Raw genomic sequence first — 26,464 nt, forward strand, 5'->3', positions numbered from 1 at the left:
CACCTTTCCTGCCCTCCTTTTGAGTCCCCAGACTTTACTTGCACCTTCCTAGGTTCAAAAAACGTATGAATTAATATGCCACGGCACTTGTTTCTGGAAAGCATTTGCCCAAGCTAGAAGTTCATGACTGGCTGGAAAGAAACTTAATGGTGTAATAATCCAAATTCACCGGCAACATTTTACATAACACTGCAAACATATAGCTTCCTGGAACACACTATGTACATAAAAAAACCAAAACACCTTTAATGCAACTACTTTTAAAACAGAAATTGGCATGCATACAAGTAAGTTATTTCTGCGTTAGTGTTTTTAGTTCTTCTCTGGAGAAGATTTTTCAAGCGACGTCTTCACTCGCTGTCCCCTTCCAAGTGACTTCCCTCTACCGTCTTCCCTCACCGCCCCCGGTTCGCACCCACCAGCGGTCTCGGAGCTCTCCACCTGCGTTCTCAGGGATGAAACTGCCCCCGGACCGGGCATCCCCGCCGCACACACCACACGGCGCAGCCACCCCCGGGCGGTCAGTCCCTGTCACACCGGCAAAGGCCCCCCCCCCGGCCAGCCCTAACCTCGGCGGGGTCCGGCCGCGACATCCCCGCTCCCCACTCACCTCCGCCCGGGGCGCCCAGGAGCTGCCCGTGCCGCGCCCAGACGTGCGCCTCCAGCTCCTGCCCCGCCGCCTCCCCGCACAGGGGGCACCGGGGCAGCCCCTCGGCCGGCTCGGGGCGGCGGGCGCCCGCCGGCCCCGCCTCCGGGTGGGCCGCCTCGACGTGCCGCCGCACCTCGTCGCAGCGAGGCTGGCGTCCCAGCTGCAGGGGCCGCTGCGCCGCCACCGCCGGCTCTGAAGAGAGCGCCTGCCCGCAGGCCTCACACACCAACATGGCGCCGCCTCCGCCACCCGCCTTCCCCGGGAAACGAAACTGTCGCGCTACCGCCCGACGGTCGCCCCCACCGGTGCTCACGCGTCGCGTCGCGTGACGTCACGTCACGTCGCAATGCGTCAGCGCTGCCTGCTGGGAAGTGTCGTTTCCTGGCCCTGGGCGGGTGCCTGCGCACGCAGAGCCTGCTGGGAACGGAGGGGCCCGGCCAGTGCGGCGCGCGGCGGGGCGGCAGCCGCCATCTTGGATTGCAATCGGCTGCAGGTGCCGCGCTCCGCGGCGGAGCGGAGCGAGGTTTTCCCCGCTTGAAGGGCGGCGGGCGCCGAGCGTTTCCGCATCGATGGGTAAGAGCCGGGAGAACGCTAAGAAGTCAGTGGGTAGGGGCAACGAGGGGCTGTGTTCCCCTCCGGGCGGGGTGCGGCGCCCCGTGCTGCGAGGCTCCCCCGGCGCAGGCCGGTCTCTTGCCTGCTCGGGGGCGGCTGGCAGCAGCGGGGCGTTGCTGCGCACGGCAGCTCGGTCCTCGCTAAGCCGGTGCTGGGACGGGGTCTTCCCCCGCTGTTTCTCCACCCCAGCCGGAGGGCTGCCGTCCTCCCGCTTCCCTGCCCTGCTGCCGATGGAGGGGGTTTTTCAGGAGACATGGGTGGAGCGCTTCGGTAGTCCCTCCGTGTGGTTACCCCGGGTGCCCTCTCAGACAAGGGGACTTGCGGGCTGTCCCGGCCCTGCGCCAGGGTCTTGGACGGTACGAAGCTTGCGGGCAGCGTCCGGCCGCCCCCGGCCCTGGCAGGTGGGGAGGGGACGGTGGCACCGAGCGGCGCGGTGTTTAGGGAGCCTTGTGTAGGCAGGGAGAAGAAGAACTGTGAGTAGAAAAGGTCTTAGTCTAGGCACAGCAAGTGGGTGAGATGCAGGATGGGGTGGGTGGAGGGATTTAGGGTTAAAACGCATGTAGTTCTGCAGAGCAGAAGTGCAGGTTTCCTTGGATGTAAATGCAGAGGTCTCGAAGCCTGAATAGATCAGGGACTACCAGTCTTTTTGGTTTTGCCCTTATGATGTCTATACTAAAACCTTTGTTGGGGGGGAAAGAAGCTATAAATTCATAAGCTTTTCTTTTTGGAAACAGTTTTGATGAGAGCTTCTTCCTCGTTGTGTTTCTGTAACTCTTCACAGAGCTGGTGGCCTGAACAGGCTTACTTTGGGTGCACGCTTGTTTTGTTTGGTTCCTTGCTTGTCCTGACAGTGTTATTGGCGCAACTCAATTAGCAAGGCATGAAAGATTAAGGAAGTGATGATGTTCTAGGAGTAGTTAAGCCAGTAGTGTTGGAAAAATGGTCTTAAATTGTACATCAAAAGTGATGTGACAATTACTAGAAAATTGCTTTAGACTGTGGCACGCTTAGCATAGCAGTAGTTTACTAAGGCTCTTGTGAAGCAAATGTGTTTGGGTGAAACAGGCTGCTGAGTCCTTGGAGTGTCTTGTTGATGTCTGCCTAAGCCTGCAGTCTGTTTTTCTCTTATGGCTTGTGTTTATTGCTCAGCAGTCCTTGGTATTGTTGATATATAAAAAAAAAATTTTAAAAAAAATAGCCTCAGCATGGAAGTTGATAGAGAATTATGCACAGCTCAAGAGCTGTAGTTCAGATGTTTTCTTGTTGTGGAAGAATTCTGGACAAGTGACAGTTCATGTAGAGTCTTAAATCATATTTTTGACAGTTATTTCTCAGATGAAGGCTACAGTTCTAGCTTTAAAAAGTAGCACCATGCTCTTAACAATCTTTATCAGTCAGTTTGATCATTTCAGTGACAGAATCATGTTTATCACTTTTATCTTTTCACAACTGGTATGCCTGAAATGACAGTCAGATTTTAATTCTCTAATCCATCAAAAGATCTGTTAATTAGAATGAATCAGTTATTTTGTTAGTTTAAAATGGAAAAGAGTATGTCTGCATGGGTGCTACTGACCCTTAATTTGTTTTTCTGCAGTTTTTTCTGCATACAGTTTAGAAAGAAATGCAGCATAACCTTTAGATCCTATGTTATATTTGCGAGATAGGCATCTTAAAAAAAATAACCAATGCAGTAAGATATTAAACTAAACAGTAGTTAGCACAGGTTTTCTTCTCGGATTTGTCCTCATTCTTTTATATGTTTAATGTCTACTTTATGAGAGGAGGAAGCAAATTCCTTTACTTGCTGACAGAATCAAAATTTAACAACATAATGGATTTGCTTTTTGTTTCTCAGCTTGCTTATAAGACCCATGGTTTCTTTTTGTAGTAGCTTATGCCCTTTAATGAAGTATCTGATCCCTGAGATGAACTGTTAGTACAGGAATATATAGCTGCTACCTTTGTAGTACAAGAGATGGCAGGTTTGCCTTGCAAGGTTTGACCTTCTGGAGTAATTTTTCTTTTTTTAAAAGACGACATGGCAAGCCCGGGTAAAGATAATTTCCGAATGAAAAGCTACAAGAATAATGCACTTAATCCGCAAGAAATGCGCAGACGAAGAGAGGAGGAAGGAATCCAGCTTCGGAAACAGAAAAGGGAAGAACAGGTCAGTATCTTGGTGAGCTGTTAAGTCCTTGTGAAGCTAAATTCAGATGTGTGAAAAGACTTGAGCAGAGTCCTCCTGTGGAGCAGAATCCAGAGCACCAGGTTGAATGTCTGTTTTCTGTGCAACCTTGGGGGAGAGATTGGGGAGCACCAGGCATCTCTTGATAGGATCATAAAAAAGTGAACAGAAGCACTTTTAAGTCACTAGGGCACAGAGAGGAGAAAAGGGTGTCTTAAGTTTAATCTTTAGTCTAGGTTTAAACATGTAAGACTGGGCTGAAAGGATAGCCTTATTTCTCATAAGAATTGGAAACCGTGCATTCTCTTCCAGAGTTTAAGCCAAAGTTGTTCTGCTAGAAGGGAGAAGGATTATTTTCATCTTTGAAGCCATACTTCAAATTGTCCAAGAGCTTTTCTACAGTAACTTAGTAAAGTGGCTACCACTTAGTGATCCGTGAACTATTGTATATAACATTTTCAGTTAATTGAATTTTTAGTGGTCACAGTACGTGGAGCATTGTGTAATTGCATGGTTTGTGGTAGTTCCTTTTCCCAAAATGTTTAGTAGTTTCTTGCCAGGAAAGTAAGGAATGTGTTTTGTTTTTCTGCTTGGTCCAAAGCGGCTGAATTTGTCTCCCACACCCTAGAGAGTGTTCCAGATGCTAATTTACAGTCTTCTCTGAGGTGGGAGTGCTTACCCTTCTGGGAAAGTAGTGCTACTGCATGGAAAAAGAATTTAAATTAGTTGGGCCAGAGAGGTAAGAAGAGTAAAAAGTAGTATGATGCTGGAGCAACCTGTGAATGGATAACTGCACTGCAGTTCCCGCTGAAAGTTTTGTTTGTTTATTTTGTAGTAAATACTCCCTAGATAAATTATGAAAATAATGAGTGATATAGTAGTTTTTTTCTTCTTTACGTTCTTAAAACTTTCATGTAGAATTCTATTTGCATGGATGAATAGGAAGGCGAGTAGTTAAAATGCTTTGACTAGTATTGGTGAAAGCATTTCTTCAAGTGTATGTCATCAGTACCCACTCTATTGTAAGTTCTAATGTCTTCCAAAATTTTCTTCTTTGTTTAGCTGTTTAAACGCCGAAATGTTTCTCTACCAGGAAATGAAGAATCTATGGTAGAAAGTCCAATTCAGGATCCTGATGTCAGCTCTACTGTACCTATTCCAGAGGTAATACCTGAGAGTGTTTAGAATGTTATCTATTAATGTGCATAGTACTAGACGTAAGAAATCCTTCTTTCGTTTTTAGGAAGAAGTTATTACGGTAGATATGGTGCAGATGATTTTCTCGGATGATCCTGATCAGCAACTCACAGCAACTCAGAAATTCAGAAAATTGCTATCTAAAGGTACATAAACATTACCTGATTTTTTTTTTTCCATTCCGTGTTGTTATGAATTTTAGTGAGAGTCAGTTAACCTTTAGTATTGTTTTACTTTAAAATAGAGCTTGCTGAAACTTCTATTTCTGTTTATAGAGAAATCGTGCCAAATCTCTTCCGACCTAATGGCTAAATACAGAAAGCTTCATTATTCTAATGTTAATTCTTTCAGACAAAGTAACAAAAGCAAGGATATTTTGATGGAAGTGTCCAGGGCGGTAACTAACTGCACACTAACATGACTTACAGTACTTGTTGCAGTGATTCATTTTCTGGTTCTCGTTCTGTATTTGAGGGGAGAAAAATTATATGGCTGCTAGAGAACGTTTGTAATTTGGCTTTGTTGAAACTGTGGGAAATACAGTCTTAAATTAATGCCAGTACTTGTATAACATGATAGGCAAAGGTATACTTGCTTATTTAAAATAGTATCTAATCATAATTGCTCTTCCACTGACTTGAACTACCGATTGAGGGAATAGTGTTTTGTAATGTGTTACTAACATGCCAATGGGTAATAGCATATGCTACTATTATTATATATAATAGGGTGTTTACTAAATTGTTGCACTTTATGGAGATGATCCTGCAGCCTTCTAAAGTCAAAAGTTTAGCTCCTTTGTTTGATGTTAAAATGACTGAATGGTAAAAATTATTCTAAGAATTGAGAATCATATCCATGTTTTGTGTCATACTGAAAAAGCATTTTATTTGGTCTTTTATGTTAGACTTACACAAATATGTTTGTTTTTATTCCCCAGAGCCTAATCCACCTATAGATGAGGTCATACAAAAACCAGGCGTAGTACAGAGATTTGTGAAATTTCTAGAGAGGAATGAGAATTACACTCTGCAAGTGAGTTTGGTACTGATTGGGAGTTTGGAATGGGATTAGAAACGCTCAAAAGAGCTTTTTGGAAAGCATGTGATTTTTTTTTTTTTTCTTTATGTGTATATATAATCAAATTAAATAATTTTTAACCACCGAAGCTGTAAATTTTAGTTGGCAGTTTAGTTACCACCAATGAAATTGTGACTTGACTGTTGTGAATTTCGTAGTAGTCTTTAGGGTTATGTGTTCAGCTGGTCACATACTTGGGTGTTGAAAGCAGAACATGTTCAAGAGGGTTTCCAGGGTGATATGTTAACATCATCAGCACTGATGTGTGAGCAGAACCTGTTTTGTTTGTGTTGAGTATATTGTAGTACTTTTTAGTTGAAATCTTAGAAAAGAATAAAAAAATATAAGAAACTGAAAGGCTTGTATGAAATCCTTTTAGAAAATTTTTGAAAAAAAATATAATGATAGGAGTAACCAGTTCCGTCTACTTGTGGTAGCCCATGGAATGGCACTTAGGCCTCGTGTACATTCATACTAGAAGAATTAAGTTAGTATAGAGTAAACAGAAGGGATTTATTTGTACTAGTTAATAGAGATTTGAAATCTTCCTTATGGCTAGTGCTGCAAGCAAAAACCTAAAAATATTTCACATAGTGAAGATTCTTATTAAATGGAGATTTTGTCAATAATGATTTCATTGTATAGAAAGTACAATAGTAGTAATAATTACATTTCAGTGGAAAGGAAAAAAAAAAATGAAAAATTAACCGCTGCAACTCTCATGTTAAACTGTATTTCTTGAATTTAAGTTTTACTACTGAGTGGTTTAACTTGTTCTTTTTTGTGCTTCTTAATAGTTTGAAGCAGCTTGGGCTTTGACAAACATAGCATCTGGAACTTTTCTACACACCAAAGTTGTAATTGAAACTGGAGCTGTACCGATTTTTATTAAGTTGCTTAGTTCAGAACATGAAGATGTACAGGAGCAGGTAACAGTTTTCTTGAGGTGTTTTATAACTATTTGAAATTCATCTGTGAATGTCTTTTTTGGGGGGTGTGTGGCTAGAGAGGTTTTGAGCCCTATTTGCCTACTAGCCCATTGATCTGGCTCCAGGAAGATTAAAATTTACCTTCAGTGTATTTTTTTTCCATCATGTTTTTTTCCTCTGATTCTTTCAGGCTGGTTTGAACCTGCTTTTTGTTTCATGTTATTGAGTAATTTGAAGAAAGCATCTCATTTCTGTTGTGGCATTTACAGGTGGACAGGAATTAAAACACCATAATAGAAATAATATAGTAGAAAAAAATGTGTTTTTTCCCCAAAGTTATCTTGCAGCTTTATTTCCTATATCCTTGTGCTCTTCCATCTTAGTATGTTACAATCTTCAGTAACATTTTCCTGAACTTCAGGGTTTGTTTTTTTTATTTGGTTTGGGGTTTTTTTGTTTATGTTTGAGAGGCTGTAATTTACTGCCTTTTATTTAGCATACTTGAAAGTTTGTATAGTGAAAGCTCATGATTTAAGTTTTTTATTCCTCATACGTGTTTTGCAACTTTGAGCCAGTTTTATGAAACCTGTTACACATAGTGAGCAAATGTAACTATTGAAAAAAGTATGTGAATTTTTTTTATTGAAAAGCATATGAATCAACATATTTTCATAACCGAAGACTTTCTTTCCTTGAAAGGATGACGTCAAGTGTAGCTAATTGACTTTGTGTGAGTTCACAAAAAATGCAATATAGAAACAAGTAGTCTTTTGAAATACTATGTTTGAATGATACTCCGGTTTTTTTTAATTGCATAATATTTGCTGTAAAAAATGTGTAGATGATCTGTTAAAGTTGATTTGCAAGGCTGTGTAAATTCACTTGGATGCTTTGCTTTTAAAGGCAGTGTGGGCTCTTGGTAACATTGCTGGTGATAATGCAGAATGCAGAGACTTCGTTTTAAACTGTGGAATATTACCACCCCTCTTGGAGTAAGTATTGCAAATTAATACTATAACTACAGTGTACTGGTGTACACAACTGTAAACTTCAATTTAAAATTTATTTGAAAAGAATATAAGCTTTTTGCTAAATTGAGAATGTTTCTTTTTTTATTGCTGTGAACCTAATGTTTTGGATTACCTGAGCTTCATGCATATCTTTAATTAATCCATGACTGTAAGTTTTCCAATGTTTGCAAAAGGAAAGCAGTATTACTTCACAGGTATGAAGTTTCTCTATTGTGCAGAACTCTGTTGCCAGAGTTCTGGATATATAGGGTGGTAGAGATGGTTTAATTCACACTTAGAGTTGTGCGATTCCAGCTGGCTGGACAGTAGACTGGTTTCCCCACCTTTGTCAAGTAGCTCCAAGCTCCAGTCTTGCTATCCATCCGTTTGCTTGTTGAGATGACCTGGCAGAGTAGTTGTTATATGACCTGTGTTCCACCAAAAGATTTCTCTTCAGTAGGAATATCATTCCTGCATTTACTATATGCTTCCAATAGGGTGTAAGGTACCTTCATCAAAGGGAAAAAATTTACAATGATTTAAAATGTTTGTGAAATAGCTTAAAATAATAGAGTAGAATGCGATTGCCTTTCTCAAGGATTTAAAAGATGAACAGTTTTAGACATTTTGGTATGTATCTGAAAGTAAACCTGATTTTTCAGATGTTGAATCTTTTGTATTCAGCGAAAATCTATTCAGATTCAGTTGATTCTAAGAAAATATTTGCAGCATGTAAACTATAAAGAGCAATAAATTGGAACTAGTGCCCAGTGATAGGATTTCTTTTCCTGATTTGAGGTACTGTTGGTAATAGTAGGCATAAAAAGACTTAGCTTTTAAATAAGAAATTATTTTTTTAATTGTTGTCTCTCTTTGACAGACTGTTAACCAATTCAAATCGTCTTACAACAACTAGAAATGCAGTTTGGGCTCTCTCGAATCTCTGTAGAGGAAAGAACCCACCTCCAGACTTCAGTAAGGTATAATAAAGTAGTCATTTTGAGAAATCAGAAAGCTGAAGATGACTTAAGTTTGCAATATGTTATAACACATAGAATCTTTGAATCTGGAGATAAATTAAGTCTATCTTTTTAATGTAATCACATTGTCCATCTGTTTTGTCTTGTCCATCTGTTGAATCTGCACAAATCATCTACTTTGACACTTATCAGCAATAAAATTAAAAACCTGAAATTGTAGTTAATCAGATGCAAATAGTCATTCAGTGGTATGAGATGATGGGCAAATAATACATTTAGCACTAAATCCCCTGGGACTATTTTCTTCGGATCTGCTTTAGAGGGTATGAGTTATGATTGAAGCTTTTTTAAATTATTATTTTTTAACTTTTATTTTATGATTGCAAGTGCATGCTGCAAGAATAAAATTTGGAGTTTTCTGCTGTCAGATGCAGTTAAATCAGACTATGATGACAGATGTGGTATGCCTGTACGCTCTCCCCTTCACTTCTTCCTCTCTCCAGTGTGTGGTTATAATGACAGTGAGACTGTAGAGGCTAGTAGGAGTATTAACTCCTTATTTTTGGTAAGTTTAATGACATTAAAATATGGAACTGAACATTGGATAGTCTGGTAAAGGAGACTGGGGTTAAATGAACATTAAAGGTAATCTGGAGAGAATTTATGTGTCTTGAAGCTTACCTCATGGAATAGTAGTTACTGTCATTGCTAATTAATAATTCTTGGAGAAATATTAACAAAAAGGGGGGATTTCTGATGTCAGTTAATCACCTCACAGTTGCTCTGCCTAAGTTATATCCTTCAGTAGTGTTTTGTTCTGATAGTAAAAGAACAGCAAGATTTTTTGCTGCTTAAACACTTCTACCTTCAGTGGAAAAGGATGTCCTGTAGGCAGCTGCAAATAAGAATAGCTCCTTTGCTTTTTGCTTTTTGCAATAGCACCAGTTGGACACATAAAGGAGGCTGAAATTCGTAAGTGATGCAAGATAAAGAATTAAGTTCTATAAAGAATATGAAATTCCCAAGCTGTACAGCTGAAACCTGTCAGGTTTCAAGTGATGTTAAGATGGTCTGGTTCATTTGGCTCTGTATGTGTGAAACTTGTAGGAAATTAAGGCCAGAGGCTACAGTTACAGTGAGAACTAAAGTCAGCCATTGCTTGTTTGATTTGGTTCAGTGAATGTTGGGTCCTTGGGGAATTACACTGAGTGTCTTTGTGTAAAGCAATTGTAAATCGGTTATTACAAATAACCATCAGTACTCCTACAGTCATGTGAAAAATGTTACTGTGAAATTATGTTCCCTGAGTAATAAGAAAAAGCATTGGGAATTCCTGGTCATCTGGTTACCTGTAAAAGCAGATGGTTTTTGTTCAAGCTGAACAATTAAATATCTAATATAATATCTTTAAACAAAGATCCAATTTGCCACTTTGACTTGGATATCTACTTTGATCAGGAAGTGTTCTAGCTAGGTCCTGATTCATTAACGAGCTCATGTGCTTTGACAGTAAATAGTTTTGCACCTTTATGCCTTTGCAGAATGTTCTCTGAAACTTGAAAAAAATGAATCACCTAATTTTATGCAATATTTTTCTTTAACCTAGGTTGCTCCTTGCTTAAATGTTTTATCAAGACTGTTATTTAGCAGTGACCCGGATGTATTAGCAGATGCTTGCTGGGCCCTCTCTTACCTTTCAGATGGTCCCAATGATAAAATTCAAGCTGTTATTGATTCTGGAGTGTGTCGAAGATTGGTAGAGCTGCTTATGTAAGTCTTCTCTTCACCAAATGGGTGTCTTGCAGTACTCCTAATATTCATGAATTCAAATTGATTTGTTTTTTCTCACCTCAAGTCTAAATTTATTTTGTGAGAAGTGATGAAGATGTCTGAAACCTCTTAAGTTACTTGCTACGTTGCTTGTCTTCTGGGATTTTTCCTGAGATTGACAGTTTAAAAAAAAATCTTCTCTAAAATATTCCTTTATATTTTTTTAAATTTAATGTAGGATTTAATTTACATGGAGGAATAGAAAGGTGAAGACTGAAAACCAAGCTTGAATTGTAATTAATTTCTCAGCTTTTTTTTTTTTTTTTTATTTCACTGTTGTATTTTGTTTTCTTGCTTTCTAGGAGATGTAGGTGCAATACAGACAGTTCTTGGGCTCGCAAAGTCCAGAGACAGACTTGTGCTACTTTTGAACTGTTTGAGTATATTTTGTTTATGGTTTGTTATTTTCCTGGAAAGAGAGACTAATCCCTGTGTTCACATGGGGACTGCAGAGTAGGTCAGGGATAGAAGTTCCCAGTGCTGACAGCTCAGCACAGTTCCCTGTGAAAAGTTTATTTGTATAGCTGTCAGGAGAGGGTGAGGTTGCTTTATCTTTCATAGAAGGTTTCAGGACAACCAAGTAGACTTCTTTCCCTTATACCTCAGGCAGTGAATATCGGAATATCAGTTTCATGTACTGGCTTCTAGGGTTATTGACTTACAAAAGGCAGAAGTTCACTTACAAAGCAGGACTGCTGTATTTTATATACAGCTAATAACACCCCTTTTGTTCCTGCAGCTGTTTAATGGTGCAGGTTCCAGTGTTGTATTCAATAATACTTGAGCTGGGTGAAATGAACCTGCTGGACAGATAGATTGCTCTAAGTTGTGTTGTTCTATAGAGATGCCCTTTCCTTGAATCAGCAGTTCAACTGTGGGCTTGCATTTGTCAAATATAGCTAAATAGGGGGAAAGTATAAGAAGTAATGCAGTGTTTTCTATAACTAAAAATTTAACAGCTGAAGTAAAGCATAGTTCACTGAAAATGCAAAATTACACTTTAGCATTTGGTAATATCAACCCATTTAATATTGTTCTCCAGGCATAATGATTACAAGGTGGTATCCCCTGCATTAAGAGCAGTTGGAAATATTGTGACTGGTGATGATATCCAAACACAGGTAAGACTACTTGATTTAAGAAAAATGAATTGGCAGGACAGAATTCTGTAAAAAATTGTGACAAAATACATACCCAGTACAGGTACCTGCATAGATCAGTGAAAGAGGCTCTGTACAAATCTGAATTGTTAATTTGACAAATTAACAATAAAATTGTTAAATTAAGTTGTTAAATTAATTCGAGTCTAATTTGTCTTGTCTCAGTTATTACCAGTTATTCAGTTTCTTGCCTTAAGCAGCCTTATTTAGTCTTGCTGTTGTTGGTCTTCTGGTCTGAACTTAACTGAAGGCAGATTCTTTCCAGTTGTTTGTTTGCCTGTTCACACAGTACAGCATTGAACACTAGTTTTGCAGGATGTTATCTATGAAATTCTGTGTAATACAAATGTGTTGCAAAATCTTCATTTGAAGTCATCTGTAAAGTGCTTTTACATATATATGTATATTGCACAAGCCTATATATATATGTGTGTGTGTATATTGTACAACCCAATTTTCAATTCTCAAATTATTTTAGGTGATTCTAAACTGCTCTGCATTACCCTGTCTCTTGCACTTGCTCAGTAGTCCCAAGGAATCTATTCGAAAAGAAGCATGCTGGACGGTTTCTAATATTACTGCAGGAAACAGAGCTCAGATTCAGGTAAAGCCTGTGTATTTGTTACTTGGTTGGGTTTGTTTTCATTTTACTAGTTCACTCCTTTTTCCATCACAAGGAGAAATAAGTCAACATCAAGGGTTGTTATTTTTCCCTGTGGGAGCATCCTCTACTGGTATATTCTTTTGTCATTTTGTTTTGCATTATAATATACGTGTTAAAGTAATAAGCAATTTTTCTTTTCCAAAAGTTGAAACAAAATGCCTCGCACAGATTAGTCCAGTGGACTAACTTTACTGATTTGCAAATGTTGGAACATTTTGCTTGGATAAAAAACCTGCATGATGTCATCAATACTGAGTTGTATTCTTGTGTGAACTACTAAATCTTGACTAGGTGTCTGGAGTTACCTAAAAAAGGTTCTGGTTGATAAAAATGAGAATTCTGAATCAGAGTATGTGTTTCAATATGATTCCCTCCCCCTCCAATCAAAGATGAAAATGTTACTTCTCTATGTCATTTAAAGTATATAATAAGTCTCCGATTATAGACATAATCTTTCCATGGAGACTACAAACCTGAATAAAATGGACAAAATGAAGTTTTGTTCTGAGGCTTCATCTCCAGTTCAAAAACTCTGGTTTAGTGCTTATGTCATATGATTATTAAATGGGCCTGTCCAGTAAGCAGTATTCTGTCCACCAGAGACAGAGAAATCAAAAAAGATGATATTCTGATGGCTGCTGCAGTGCAATGTTGGAATAGTTCAGTTTAGCGTTTCTAGTTAATGTGGTGGCTTCGAACAAAACATTGTTTGCTTTGATATCGAGGCATCACTGAGTGTTGTGGTGAAGGGTATTAATGTTCTTTGTGTATACTAAATCTTTATTAATGGTCGTAAAATATTACAATTTAATCTCTTAGGCTGTTATAGATGCAAATATTTTTCCAATATTGATTGAAATTCTTCAAAAAGCTGAATTTCGCACCAGAAAAGAAGCAGCATGGGCTATAACTAATGCAACATCAGGAGGAACCCCTGAGCAGATTAGGTAAGTTTGTATGCATTACTAATTTCTCTGCCTATCTTCTATTCTGTCTTCTCTAATGCATTTTTATTTCTGCATTTGAATCTTGACAAACATAGCAACAAAACCCCAAAACACATCTGTAATGTCTTGAAACTGTCTGTAAAAACATACAGAAGTTCAGAAAAAATCAGTGAAATACATGCAGTAGATTTAATAATAAATGGACCAACATTGGTTTTTTCATGGTGTTACACCAAAAGCATTCACAGGGTTATCTTCCAGAGTTGATACTATATTGTCAAACACACTTGGAGCAGTTAATGAACAGCTTCAGTGTTTAAAAAATGGAAAACTTTGGGAGAGTTGTTTAGAAAACTTGTGCAATGAAATTTTATTTTTTGTGGAGTGACTTTGGGAATATCTAAGCTTTTTCAAAATTTAATTTGATTAAAATTTTACTGTCAGCAGCTATTTATGTGCTGCAAAGATTGGACTTCTTGAATGACTAGAATAAAATACTCCCCAGTTTCTCTGAATACTATCAGCGTAGTGATCAGTTTGAATCAGTAGTTGATAAATGGATAAATGACAGCACATTACTTGGAAGCCAGAACTGAAAGTGATGTGATAACTCTTCCAGTGCATTTCGGAGATCTATTGCAGTAAGTGCAAGCTTATGTATTTAAAATGTGAACAATCCTGATTTTCTTAGAATCACTAAATGTTATCAGAGGTAAGGAAGGTGTTTTGGTGAGGTTTTTGCTATTATTTTGATTGCTTGCATAACATAACATCTTAAAATCTAGCATATTTTAAATTTTTGATTCAGGATAGTAAATGTGCATGTAATAGGATAAAAGTAGCTTCTTGTCACAAAATACGATATATTATCTGTGTTTAGTTTTAGCCCTTTAATGTCCTCAAGGCACTGCTGTCTAACTGCAGGATAATTTAAAACCACTAAATAAACTATATTTAAGCAACCTTTTGATGCAGGCAAACATTACTGTCTTCATTTTACTTACATGCTAGAGACAAGGACACGGGTTCTGACTTCCAAAAGTTCATACACAATTTGGTGTAAAATTGGAAAAAAGAATAGGATACTTGGAATCCCAGTATTTTTTTATATTTACAATTATGTCCCTCCCTTTATAGTAGCTAATGCTAATATCTAATGGACTACTAGTGTGGACTGTGTTAACACAGTGCTGTGTCCAATGTTCTTACCTGTTTCTAACATGTTTGCTCGATGTTCTTGCTTCAAAATTTCAAATGCCTGAGAAAAGAACTTACTGCTAAAACTAACCTTTTCTCTTACGTTCAATTAAACCCAATCTGAAGATCACAAATGAAAAGGAGTTCAAAAAACTGCAGATTCCACACTCCATTTAGGAATATGCATGTTAAATTTTCTCATTAGGATAATTAGAGTATTTGTTCAATTTCAGATTAAGCTTATCTTTGTGTTGTTGCATGTTTTAGAAATTTTTCTGTTTCATCCACTTCTTTTTAGTAAAATTAAGGACCAATAGTCATAGACTGGCACGTCAGAATAAATGTGGTGGATTATCAGTCCTTCTTTCCTCCCCCCACCCCCTTCTGTTTTTCTGCTCTTATGAAGGTATTTGGTAGCACTAGGTTGTACCAAGCCTTTTTGTGACCTCCTGACTGTGATGGATTCAAAAATAGTACAGGTGGCTCTAAATGGACTTGAAAATATTCTGCGTCTTGGAGAGCAAGAGTCTAAGCAAAATGGAATGGGCATTAATCCTTATTGCGCCCTTATAGAGGAAGCATATGGTAAGAAATTACTTCTTGTAAAGCTACATAACTGAACTTCCTTATTTCAGGCTGTCAAAACAAAGCCATAGTGAACCGTTTTGAAATGTGTAGGTACGTTTAATAATTACTTTGAGCATAAGTGGACATTACAGTAGCATAAATTAAGTAATGTAACATTGTGGGGAAACTGGTTAAATGCAGAAAACCTGTGGATGTTTGTCTGGTCAGTTTAGGAAATATCCCTCTAGAAAAACATTCTCAGAAATACTTAACACACAAACGTCCTAGTCTGTTGGAGCCGTGGTTTGCATAAGTTTCTCAGCCAATCCTAAATACAATTTTATTACTTTATTATATAGTCCTGTCTGGTACAGTTTCATTGCCAATAGGGATGCCAGATCAGAGTTTGTTTTACTTACTCCCAAAGTCAGATCACTTTTTAGCATAGTAAATAGCTGTAATAGCAAAATCAACTTCAGATCATAACATTGAATACGTTTGAACTTAAATTTGTGAAAGTGTTTTGTTCTGTTTCTTCTCTTAAGAGTTGTTGAATTAAACCACATTTTCAAGGCAGAGTATCAAAAAAAATGATTATTTGTGGAATTTCCGGACTAAATGCTTTTGATTTAACAAAGTTAATGTTAAAACTGGCTTATAATGAATATGGTGTTATCTGTGGAAGGTTATCTTTTTGTAGCTCTGACAAAATTGGCAGACATTTGTGTTTCAGAAACTGCTAATAACAGTTCTACTTGACCACATTATATCTGAATAGATGGTACTGACTTTTCTGTGAAGCAGCCTTTAAATCTGAGTTCCGTGTTACAGATTTTCATTCCTAAAATCGAGTACGTACTTGGAGAATTTACTTTGCAATCTAATGTATAAGAGGAATAAGTACTGAATACTTTAATGGAATTTATTCTGTTCCAGATTTTGAGTCCTTTCATAATTTCAACTAAATGTCTTGGTTCTTTTTTTCTTTTAACAAAAACTGTAGGCTGGTGAAGCTGTAGAGTGTAAGCAGGGGAAACAGCTAATTATATCACCCTCATCGCTTTTGGCCTTTGCAGTCACAGAAGGGTTCGTGAGCTCTTCCTAGTCCAACTTAAGTGAAAACTGAGTTAGCTTAAATAGCTAAGGAAGAGTTATGAATCAACTGACTGCCAAGCATGTAATTCTGCCAGCAGAGCAGAGGTTATGTCCTCTCACTTGCAAATGAATAAGACTTCGGAAAGATGTTATCTTCAAATCTTAAAATTAAATTTGAAAAATGATAACAGACTCTGTCCAGTGAATACTCCATGATAGAGGATAGAATTTAGAGTGGGGGAAGACTGAAAGAGTAAAAGAAAAAGAATTGGAGATATTGGAAATTGCTGCAACAACCAGTTCTATGCTATCCGAATTCTATACAGATTCAGTTTCTTCGTAGGCATAGCATATTTCTTCATAGATACTACAGCCTCCTCCTCCTTTGTTTAATTGATACTCTTTTAGCAGAGTTTTAAAATTAGTTTGGACAGCAGAAAATGCTGCAGAAAATGAAGATTAGCAATACATGGGTTAGGAAAAAAGTATCAACAATATTAGATGATTCAGGTTTGCATTTGTTTTATCTAAGAAGTACTGCTGTACTACAAGCTGTTTTGCTTTGAATTCATCATTCATTTAAACAACTAGATTTTGAAAATGTTTTGTTTTGAATTTAGGACTTGATAAAATTGAATTTCTTCAGAGGCATGAAAACCAAGAGATCTACCAAAAGGCTTTTGAACTCATAGAACATTACTTTGGTGTCGAAGAAGAGGACTCCAGTATTGCTCCTCAGGTGGATGAAAGTCAGCAGCAGTTTGTGTTTCAACAGCAGGAGGCTCCAATGGAGGGGTTTCAGCTGTAAGCTATTGAAGTGAAGACAAGCATAATATGTAAACACTTGTAGGGTTTTGGTTTGGTTGGTTGGTTTTTTTCCCCAGAGGTCTTTTCTTTATGGCCAAAGTTAGAGGAAACAGTTGAATATGTTTTGCAGAAATAGGTGAAGCAGCAGCTCATGCACTTTTATATATTGTGTTAGATACAACTGTTCTTTGTTTTGTATTTGTGTTTTTCAATATCTTTTATGTACAGAAAACAACTGTGAGTAATCATGTCTAAAGTAAAGCATTAAATGTGATTTAACAAGAGCTGTTAAGCTAAGACTTGGTAGGGTTTTAGGTAGTGGTTCTGAGTTTTTCATGTAGTCTCAAACTGCATATCAGCAATACAGTTACTGACAGTTGCATTTTTGGCAGTAGGCTTGACTTGCCCAGTCTCTATCAAATCTACCTCTTGTACTGAAGCAAAACCATTGCTTCAGAACTAAGGCATGAAATAAAGATGAGCTTGCAAGAAGCTGAATTGGAATGTGAAAAATATTTATTTAAATTGTGGAACTTTTACGCATTACTTTACAACACACTGTTGGAATTTATTTATAAAATATATTTAAAGTCATAATAGATAAACATATATAATGCTAATTACCTAATATAGTATTGAATATATGAAAAAGCTTTCTTTGAATTATGTGGGAAGAGGACTATTTCAGAGGTTTTCAAATTGGAATCAGCAGAGAGCTTGCTGGTCACTTGATGTTGGCTCTGAAATTCAAGCTGCTAAGTGGCATTAGAAGTCAGCCACAAATAGAGTTCACAGCGGAAGCAGTTGCTGTAGTTACCACAAGACTGCTGTGATGATGAACGACAGAGAATGGTGATTTGCACAAATCGCCAAGCAGATGGTTTACAGCTGTCTCCTGTCAAAAATTGTGGTAACACCACTTAAGTTTGAGAAACATCGCAATGTTTGCCTTTCTAGTACAGTAGCTTCTTAAAAGTTTAGACAGTAGGTGTTATTTTTTTGACCAAATATGCTACCGCCACTTGAATTGTTCTTTAAGTTCACTAACTCAGTTTTCTTTTGGTAAAACAATAGAAATACTGCAGTGAAGAATGAATGGTGACTCGCTCCTTTCCAGCTGAAGGAGAAGTTTGTTGTACTGTAAATAGCATTAAGTATGTGGACACCAAAACTAACTAGAAGTTATTGTCATCTAAATATTTAGGCTCTATGATATACAGTGTTTGCTGTTAAACACTAAAAGAAATAGAATACTAATATTTACATTAAAAATTCTGAATACAGAAAAATGTATATTCTGCTTTGAATTGCATATAAGTAGTGTTTCTGGTTTGTTAGTAGTATATCTCATTTGGAGAAGTACTCTGAAGTATGATTATTTTTTAATACCTGTAACTAATGTATTAACATCAAACTCTTGGGTTAAGTGAAATCCTTGACATAAGAGAGCATTTCATGCTTCATAAAAAGCTGCGATTTAAACTACAAATTACTTATCCCATGGCACTGTGCTTGTCACTAAACAATATTTTAATGCACTGAAAAAAAAACAGGTTAAAGGTGGTATCATTTACAGTACCATTTTATATTTAGAATTTTTTTTACATGCAAGTTAAGATTCTTAGATGTTTCACTTTGATGTTACAGCAATATATACTATATTGTAATTGAATGTGGAACTTGAAGTGGATTTTCTAAGATTAATGGTCTTAGTTTTGACTAAGATGTAACTGGGAGGGAAGAAACCTCTTTTTGAAGTCTTTTTAGTAGGAGATCGAAGTGTAAGAAGTGTATATAGAAGTGCTGTTACTTTATGGACTCTGAGTAATGAAGATATTTTAGCAAATGACACTTTAAACCTAGATTTTTACAGTACACAACAGTTTTGAATAGTGTGATAAATATTGAGTACAGCTGCCAAATTTTCATATAATGTTAGATGATTGTATTTGTGCCCTTTTTACTCTCATAGTTTTAGGTTTTCATACACTGACCTTCCTTCTTTCTCCACCCACTCCATCTGTTCAATGTACAGGGTAACAATCATGGAAATCTACCAGGATTACTATAAATGCTGAATTTCAGTGTTGTTCTAGTGTAAGAAAATTATTCAGGTAACAGGGTATTCCATTGTTTCTAACAACCTTGTTTTGATAACACAACCAGCTGTGCCTGCTTTTTATTTGGAGAACCCTGTAAAAACTGCATTTATAAGCCTCTCTAATTTAAACCAAATCTGAACTCTAAAAAAATCTTGATTACAAGACTTGAAAATGAAGAAAAGAGGGGACGTTTAAAGTATTATATTTGTTTTGAAAGAATGTCTTCAGTTTTGTGAATATATTCTATATGTATGAACGGTTAGTGACTGCACTTTATGCATTTAGATGAACTGTATTTCATGCCTCTGATACATTTAAATGTAACAGTTTAAAAGGGAACTAAAATTGATGGACTTTAGCTAATGAAAGTCATATTTAAACTCAACATTTGGTTTACCCTAAAAACGTTCAAAAGTAATAATGAAAATTCTTTAAAGGATAAACGTGCAAAATCGCTTCTCCTGTTTTATCACTGGGTTTACATCACACTTTATTAAAAGCATGTAAATGAACAATATAAACCCAGAGATGATGACTTGAGGTCAGCTCTGGTGTAGTCATTTGCAGGTAGGGCCATGAATATGATGGTGTTGCCAGTGTGGAGACAAAAAAAAAAAGTAACTGAGAGAAGAAGATCTCTTTCAGTTTGTTATTTTAATGGAATCTGAAGTGCCCCATCAGTTACAAAATCCGTTTAAAAATACGGGCTTTTGGGGTTTGTCCTTTTGGTTTTAATTAAACGGGTACCATTTGTTCTGCTTAAATGTGAATACTAACTAGCTAATCTATGCAACTATGCAAAGCATAAGATTTTTTTCAGTTCCCTACTCTTGATACACTGAATCATATCTAATTTTTTCATCGTTGCACTTTTGTCTGAGGACTGGTTCATACAGCTTTTTAATTTTCTAGTGTTTGCTTTAAACACCGTTGCTAGCAGCAATCGGAAAATAGTAATAATGTTGGCACAGAAGTAAGCTAGCTGTAGAACAAGTTTGCAACTGGAAAGTATTTATTGTCAGGTCTGTCTTTAAAAATAAAAAAAGATGCACTATTGTCTTTCCTCCACGGTTAGTTCTCGGTTTAAATTTATTAAATTGTACAACTGAGGATTTTTGTAATAGGTCTGCCAATTGATATGTGAAGTTTAACTGTGACCTCAAGAGTTCACCGAAATCTGGAATGAGAAATTTCAGTTACATATGGCACAATATCTTCATATAATGTATGGAAACTCAAATGCCTGTACTAACTTCAGGGAGCGATAGTGCATCTTTAAATACAGGCCAAAGGCCCGTTACTGTAACAGAACACATATGAGTAGTATGCAATATTATGGAATGTTAAATCTCAAAATACCATACAGAAAACAATAAAACCTATTTTACGGTTGTTTATTGTATTTATTTAGTGGTTCAATAAGTGTTGCTGCTTAAACTAGAGAACACAAATGCCAGTTTGAATACAGCATTGAGGCAAATGAATTCAAACTGGCTGATTTGTGCGCTCTAAAACTATGCGCTGTCACCAGACAGAAGAATTACGGGTTTTAAATATGTTTTGCAACTATCTGACCAAACATGTACTTGTAGGATCATCTTCACAGCCCTGACTGCCTGCAGAACTGACCACTTCTTCGGGAATTCCCGTTAAGTCTATACGGCCTTGAGAATGTGTGGGGTTATCAGACCATTTCCCCTTAACTCACTTCTCCAAACCTTCTCATTGTTTAAGACTTGTAATATTTGAGCTGAGTACAGCTTGTTCTTCGGGTAGAATCGCAAAAGTGAATTGCTTAAGTCTTATTTTTGCAGTTTCCATACTTGGACTTCGCTAGTGCCTGGTCTGTGTTGTATTTAACCTTTCATTGAAAAAGTCAACTAGTTTTTCTGTAAGGAACTTCTAGCTGTACAACAGCGCAAGGTCAAGCCTGAAAGAAAGGTTTTAAGATAGCAGAAAGTTGGCTCCCCCCATACCTGACATTCTTAGGAAACGACCTCACCTCCTTTGAAATTCATTACTGCTTTTAATCACATGCAAAAACGTTCTAACTGATTTTAATTATATGCAACCAGTACATTGAGTATCTCTCTGGTCGAAGAGACCCTCCCTTTCTTTTTGTGGTCATGTAACTACTCCTGTCGGCTCCCGTCTCTGCAATACTACAGTTACCCATTTATTGGTGAAATTCAGTAATCGCTCTCGGCATCAGTTAATTTTGCTCCTGCGAGGACAGTTTGGCATTTCCTGTGAAGTTACTTTGTTTTCGTCTCGGCCGCCAGCGCAGCCTCTTTGCGCCACCTGGCCTTCTTTGCCAGGTTCCAGCTCGTCAGGGACTCGTGACGCGCGGCAGCCTGAGGGTGTGAAACGTCTGGTTAAGAGCAGAGCAGGGGGAATAACCTTGGGGAACCCCCCCCCCTCGGTGCCCAGAACAGCCGGTCTCAGGGGTGACAGGAACACGGGTTAGTTAAAACTAGGGCTTGTTCAGGTGTGTCTACTTTTCGCAGAATTCCATGGTTTTTAGGACTGCTCCGTGCTAGCTCGCCAGTGGCTGTGCTCACCTTCTTGGCTGAGGCAATCACTGCAAAACAGGCAACGACGGAGAGGCCGATCATGATGTAGCAAGCTTTAACTCGAGCTTTGTTCCTCGCCCTGTCCAGCATCTCTGGCCTGCAATTAAAGTTATCGAATTGGATCGTTACAAAACTACTCTCGTCTTCAAAGCCTGGCAGACGTAACGCCGCCACTGAAAAATAAAACGGGAATTGGTTCCTAAAAGAAGTGCCATCAGATTGCCATGACTGGTTTGTGTACCACCCAAGAACTTTGCATTTTCTGACCCTCATCTGTTTCCAGTGGAAAAGCAACGTTTAATGAATTTAAGCTAATTTTTTTTTAAGCTAAAAACAAAATTCAAAATGGCTCATGCAATAAATACTCACAATTACATACTTGGGGTAAATACACCAGAAATCCTACCTTAACCTCTATTTAAACAGTGATATTGAAGGGGTTTTACCTATTTTAAACAGATGGAGAAGTATATGCACTGTCAACCAAAGGTGGTGAGAGTTCCTCTTACTCAAAATTAACTTTACAAATTAATTGCTGTCATATTGCCGTTTAGATGGCATCCTGCATACTGTAGGCTGAGGACTTTACATGCTTGGATAGGTGATTAAAACAGTTTATACAGCTACAAGTTTTTAGTTTTTCTAGAAAAGCAGGCGCTCTATTTAAAGTGGGCAGCTGATGTCAGCCTTCTCGCTGCTACGGGAACACACACCTACACAAGAACAATCGCCATGATTGTTCTCGCTGGTAATTGAAGGCAAAAGCACTGAAACTTCTGCCCTGCGTTGCTGCCGGAGGGGCACTGCACGGCCCAGCAAGCTCCACTGGTTCCGCGCCCGTGCCCGTGCCCACCCTCCTCTGCTCCCAGAAGCAGCAACAGGCTGCCTGCCCACGAGAACCGGCATGGGGAATCTCCCTATCACTGAAATTGTCTCAAAACCTTCACCCCAGTCGTTCTTGGAGTCAGGCGTTACACTTGGGAATACCGTTTTTAAGATCTTCATTATAATGCTGGCTGTACACTTATTTGCCTTTCATAAATCACATGGGAATGCTTTATATGTATAAACATATATTCATAAGGTACAGACTATAAATACACATAATATACAGTTATGTTTTTATACATATATATCTATAAAGGATAGTTGCATAAAGAATTGATTTTACATTGTAAATAAAGATCTTGTAATGATCTCTTCCCCCCCAAACACCTTTAGCCTCACTTTAAGGAGGATGAGTGGTGGGATGGGGCAGAGCTGGAGTTTTCAGAGTGGAAGTTGTGCCCCTGGGAGCGTGTCCCAAGGCTGAGGGCTGCAGTGCTGCTCTCCAAGGCTTGATGCAACAGAAGAGGGGAGGTCTGAGGAGCGGCCATGCCATACTACCCCCTTCCTTCCAACACACACACGTGTGCTGTATCCGCCACGGTTCTTGCCGATGGCTGACACTGCCTGCAGTTCTAAGTAACTGCTTTTGTTTTGTACAATGGTAAACATCATCTTTAAAACAAACCGCACATCAGACTAGCAGATAAAACCATCAATCCACTAATCCATTTGCAGCAACAAAAGCAAACCCCTAAATGTTATTAGTCTGGCTGATTAGCCTAATCATATTCCACAATGCACTAATTGAAACTCTTCTGAAGCAGATTTTCACTTTCTTCCTGCTTTCTGCCTCTGCTTTAAGGAGAACAGACCTGATTATGTTCTTCCCTAATTGCACATTAGGGCCTTTGCTACTCAGTCGTTCATCAAGGCTCTGGGTAAACCTCTGCTGCAATCAGTAACAGCTGTTTAAAAAACAAACAAACAAACAAAAACCCCCAAAAAATCAAACAAAAGCAAACAAAACAAAACAAAAACCCAAAACCAAACCACAACAACCCAACAACCTTGAATAAGGACTGCAGATTCCACCCTTAGTACAAACTATCCTCAGCAGCCAGACTGTGTTCACAGGTAACACTATCTTGCAATCCTTTCTTTTTTTTAAGTTAAAGCAGTGACACAGTTCAGCTTTGATGTCTCGCTATTCACTTCCTCTAATATATTACCATTTATTACCATTTACAATCTTACGGTTCTAAAAAGACTTTGCCCACCCAGAAAGCCCAAAGTGGTGACATGCACTTGGCAGGCCAACTACTGCACAGCAGCGAGGGATGCGTGTGCCTGTAGGTGGATGGAGTGGCAAATATCTCTGTCTTTACAAACGCCTCCCAATGACTTAAACTTCAGAGCTTCCGAGACCTGTCTGAACCTTTCTCTAGGGGAAGACGATGGCACTAGCACAGTGCAAGAGAGATGGGACCCTTTAGAAAGCTGCTGCCCAGCTCAACAAATGCCGGTGACACTGTTAGGAGCCAACAGGAGCAGGCAGAGGACGTACCCGTTGCATGGCACAGCTCTCCACGCTGCTTACGCCCAACGTCCCACCCCAGACAGGGACACACTGTGAGGATAAAAAGTAGTGTCCTGCAGAGAGACATCTAACATGCTATCGAACTTCCTCAGAAAGGCAGCAATTGGCATTAGGAGGGTTTGATGTGATCAGCGACTGACTCCCGGGGTGGATGCTAACGTTCAGGAAGTCAGAGAAACACAGAATCATCATGGGTTTGGGTGCGAAGGGACCTTCAAAGATCATGTAGTCCAGTGGGTCAACAAGAATGGCAGGCTAAGGCTACGTCAAATACTTGTTTTTTCTTGGTGGGGGATATTTCTCTCATAACCTCTTTCTCTATTTTTCCTCAAATTCTATAATAAATCATAATTTGTTGGATGTAATCATACAGTGACAGCTCCCTTAGAACTGTTTTTGGGAGCTACAAACAGAAAATATTGTTTACCAAAAACATCCTTCTTTGATTGCACATTAGGAATAAACAAAATAAACAACCCAGTATATAAATGTAACTGAGGCTATCTACTCAGATGGATCCAGTTCTTAATCCCAGGCTCTGGGGACTCCAGTATGGAACATTTTTTCTTCTTAACCTCTAACCAGGACAGGAAATTCCCTTGCCCTCTAATTTGTTTCCAAGATTTCAGTGTTCAAAAACTGACTGGTTCAAACTCTGCGGAAAAGCTTTAGATCAGGATCACACCACCACTTTCCCTTCACCTCCATGTTCCCCTCAGAAGAGCCACGCACTTACGGGATCCTCGGAGGAATCTCTTCTTCGGTCTTAAAACGTCCAGTCCAGAGGAGGATTTTTTTGTCAAACTTGGAAGGTTTGTAACTTGCAACCACCTTGTGAGCCTGCTCAGCTTAAAGATGAGGGAAAAAACCACTTCGTCAAGAGTCAATGAATGATTGGTAAGGAAGGAAGGGGAAAATCCCTGCCCATCCTGGTCGCTGGAAGAGTAACTTGGCGATTAAACTTCCAGCTCTCCGCTACGCAGAGTTATCTCCACGCAGTCTCCTGAACACCCCCGCAAGCACTGAGTGTCCCTGAGGGTCCGGTTCGCCCTCCCCGCAGCCTGCGGGTGCGGGTTCCCAAGCCGGCAGGAGCACGCCTGGAACCATCCGAGCCGCCGTGTCCCCCGCGGGCTGCTGTGCGGACCCAGCCCCGCTCCGAGCCCACCTCCCGCCGCCAAACCTCCCCTCCAGCCCCAAGGCGCTGCCGCCGCCAAGCCAACCCCCTCCCGCCCCATCCCCGCAGCCCCTTACCGCGGGGGGTGGCCGGGCTCCGCGCGGGCTCCCCGCCGGCGGCGGCTCCCCGCGGTGCGGGCAAGCGGAGCGGCCCGACGGACAGGAGCCGTCCCGGGCGGAGGCGCGCCGGCAGCATGGCGAGGAGCGGCGCGACCCTCTGCCTCCGCGGGAGCGGCCCCGGCCCCGGCCCCGGTCTCGGTCCCCGTCCCTGTCCCGGCACCGCCCGCCGAGCCCCTCCAGCCGCGCCCGGAGGCGAGGCGAGGCGGGGCGGTGGCGCCGGCGAGGGCGGGCCGGTCCTCCTGCGGAGCCCTCCGGCCTCACCCAGCGCATCTCTAGCCTCCGAACTTCACTACGTTCCAGTCAAAATTCAACTAAAGGAAGAGCCGCGGTGGTTCAGCTTCAGCGAACCTCAGCTTCAGCGAGGCGGACTCAAGTCCCGTAACACAGACCTGCCCGTATCCCTGTTTCTGTCCTTTTACCCCTTTCAGAAGGTTCAAATGTACCGATTCTCATCACACGCTTTTCTGTTTACTTCAGTTGAAAAACTTTTTTTTTTTTTTCTTCCCTTTTACGTCCTGGACACAGTAAACCTTTATTAAAAAATCAATAAATAGACAAATCCAGTACAAACGTATCATTGAAAAAAATATTTCGGAAAATTCAGCACAGAGTACATAATTAGTAAGCAACAGCCCATGCCAGCACGATACCAGTGCAACACTGTCTCAACAGAACTGTGTCTGATGCACTGAACAGCAGAGGGTTCTACATCCATCAGCCAGCGCCGGATGCCTGCGGATGAACGGAGGACGCCCCGCTCCCAGGGATGGATCACTGCCCGGCGGCAGCTAAAGCCCTGTGCTTGTCGTGACGGCATGGACGAGGAGTCTTGGACTGTTTGTAGCCAAAACATCCAGCTATCTATTTTCAGGAGCAGAGCCAGAGGTAAGCAGCTTTTTCTAAAAGCAAATTGTTGAGTAGAGGAAATCAGAAATTTGTCACCAAAGTGAGCTCTAGTGTCTTCAGTATTAAAAGGGCCTTTTTTTTTTTTTTTTTTTTTGAATGCTGTTTGGACAATATTTCATTCTGGAAAGATACTCAAAAAAGCACTGTCTTTTCAGTAAGTAGTCCCATGTTGATGTTTCCTTATTCACACATGTACAGTTTCCATTCCAAAATCATTAATCTCTAAACAGAAGAAACCAGCTCCCTGAATCAA

At 39.7% G+C, this 26,464-nt stretch overlaps 2 protein-coding genes across 3 annotated transcripts; one reads left to right on the forward strand and one right to left on the reverse strand.

Annotated features, from left to right (window-relative positions):
* Window positions 1–1,117: 1,117 nt before the first annotated feature.
* On the forward strand, window positions 1,118–20,405 carry KPNA5 (karyopherin subunit alpha 5). Of its 2 annotated transcripts, XM_074150887.1 has the most exons (14): window positions 1,118–1,222; window positions 3,298–3,431; window positions 4,512–4,613; window positions 4,693–4,792; window positions 5,587–5,681; window positions 6,524–6,655; window positions 7,559–7,647; window positions 8,546–8,645; window positions 10,252–10,415; window positions 11,518–11,596; window positions 12,114–12,239; window positions 13,119–13,246; window positions 14,850–15,028; window positions 16,726–20,405. In XM_074150887.1, the coding sequence occupies exons 1-14, from the start codon at window positions 1,219–1,221 to the stop codon at window positions 16,911–16,913; spliced, it is 1,620 nt and encodes a 539-aa protein (XP_074006988.1). In that variant the 5' UTR covers window positions 1,118–1,218; the 3' UTR covers window positions 16,914–20,405. The 2 variants fall into 2 exon arrangements, with proteins under 2 accessions (XP_074006988.1, XP_074006989.1); XM_074150888.1 differs by lacking the exon at window positions 1,118–1,222 and having other exon boundaries at window positions 3,303–3,431; window positions 4,512–4,598.
* FAM162B (family with sequence similarity 162 member B) lies at window positions 19,657–25,454 on the reverse strand. Its single transcript, XM_074150889.1, has 4 exons — window positions 25,264–25,454; window positions 24,749–24,860; window positions 21,576–21,684; window positions 19,657–21,368 (listed from the first exon to the last, which is right to left on the reverse strand). Exons 1-4 carry the CDS (start codon window positions 25,379–25,381, stop codon window positions 21,270–21,272), a joined length of 438 nt encoding a protein of 145 aa, XP_074006990.1. The 5' UTR covers window positions 25,382–25,454; the 3' UTR covers window positions 19,657–21,269.
* Window positions 25,455–26,464: the final 1,010 nt, after the last annotated feature.

This window comes from Numenius arquata, chromosome 7 (genome assembly GCF_964106895.1).
Source record: "Numenius arquata chromosome 7, bNumArq3.hap1.1, whole genome shotgun sequence".
Taxonomy (NCBI): Eukaryota; Metazoa; Chordata; class Aves; order Charadriiformes; family Scolopacidae; genus Numenius; species Numenius arquata.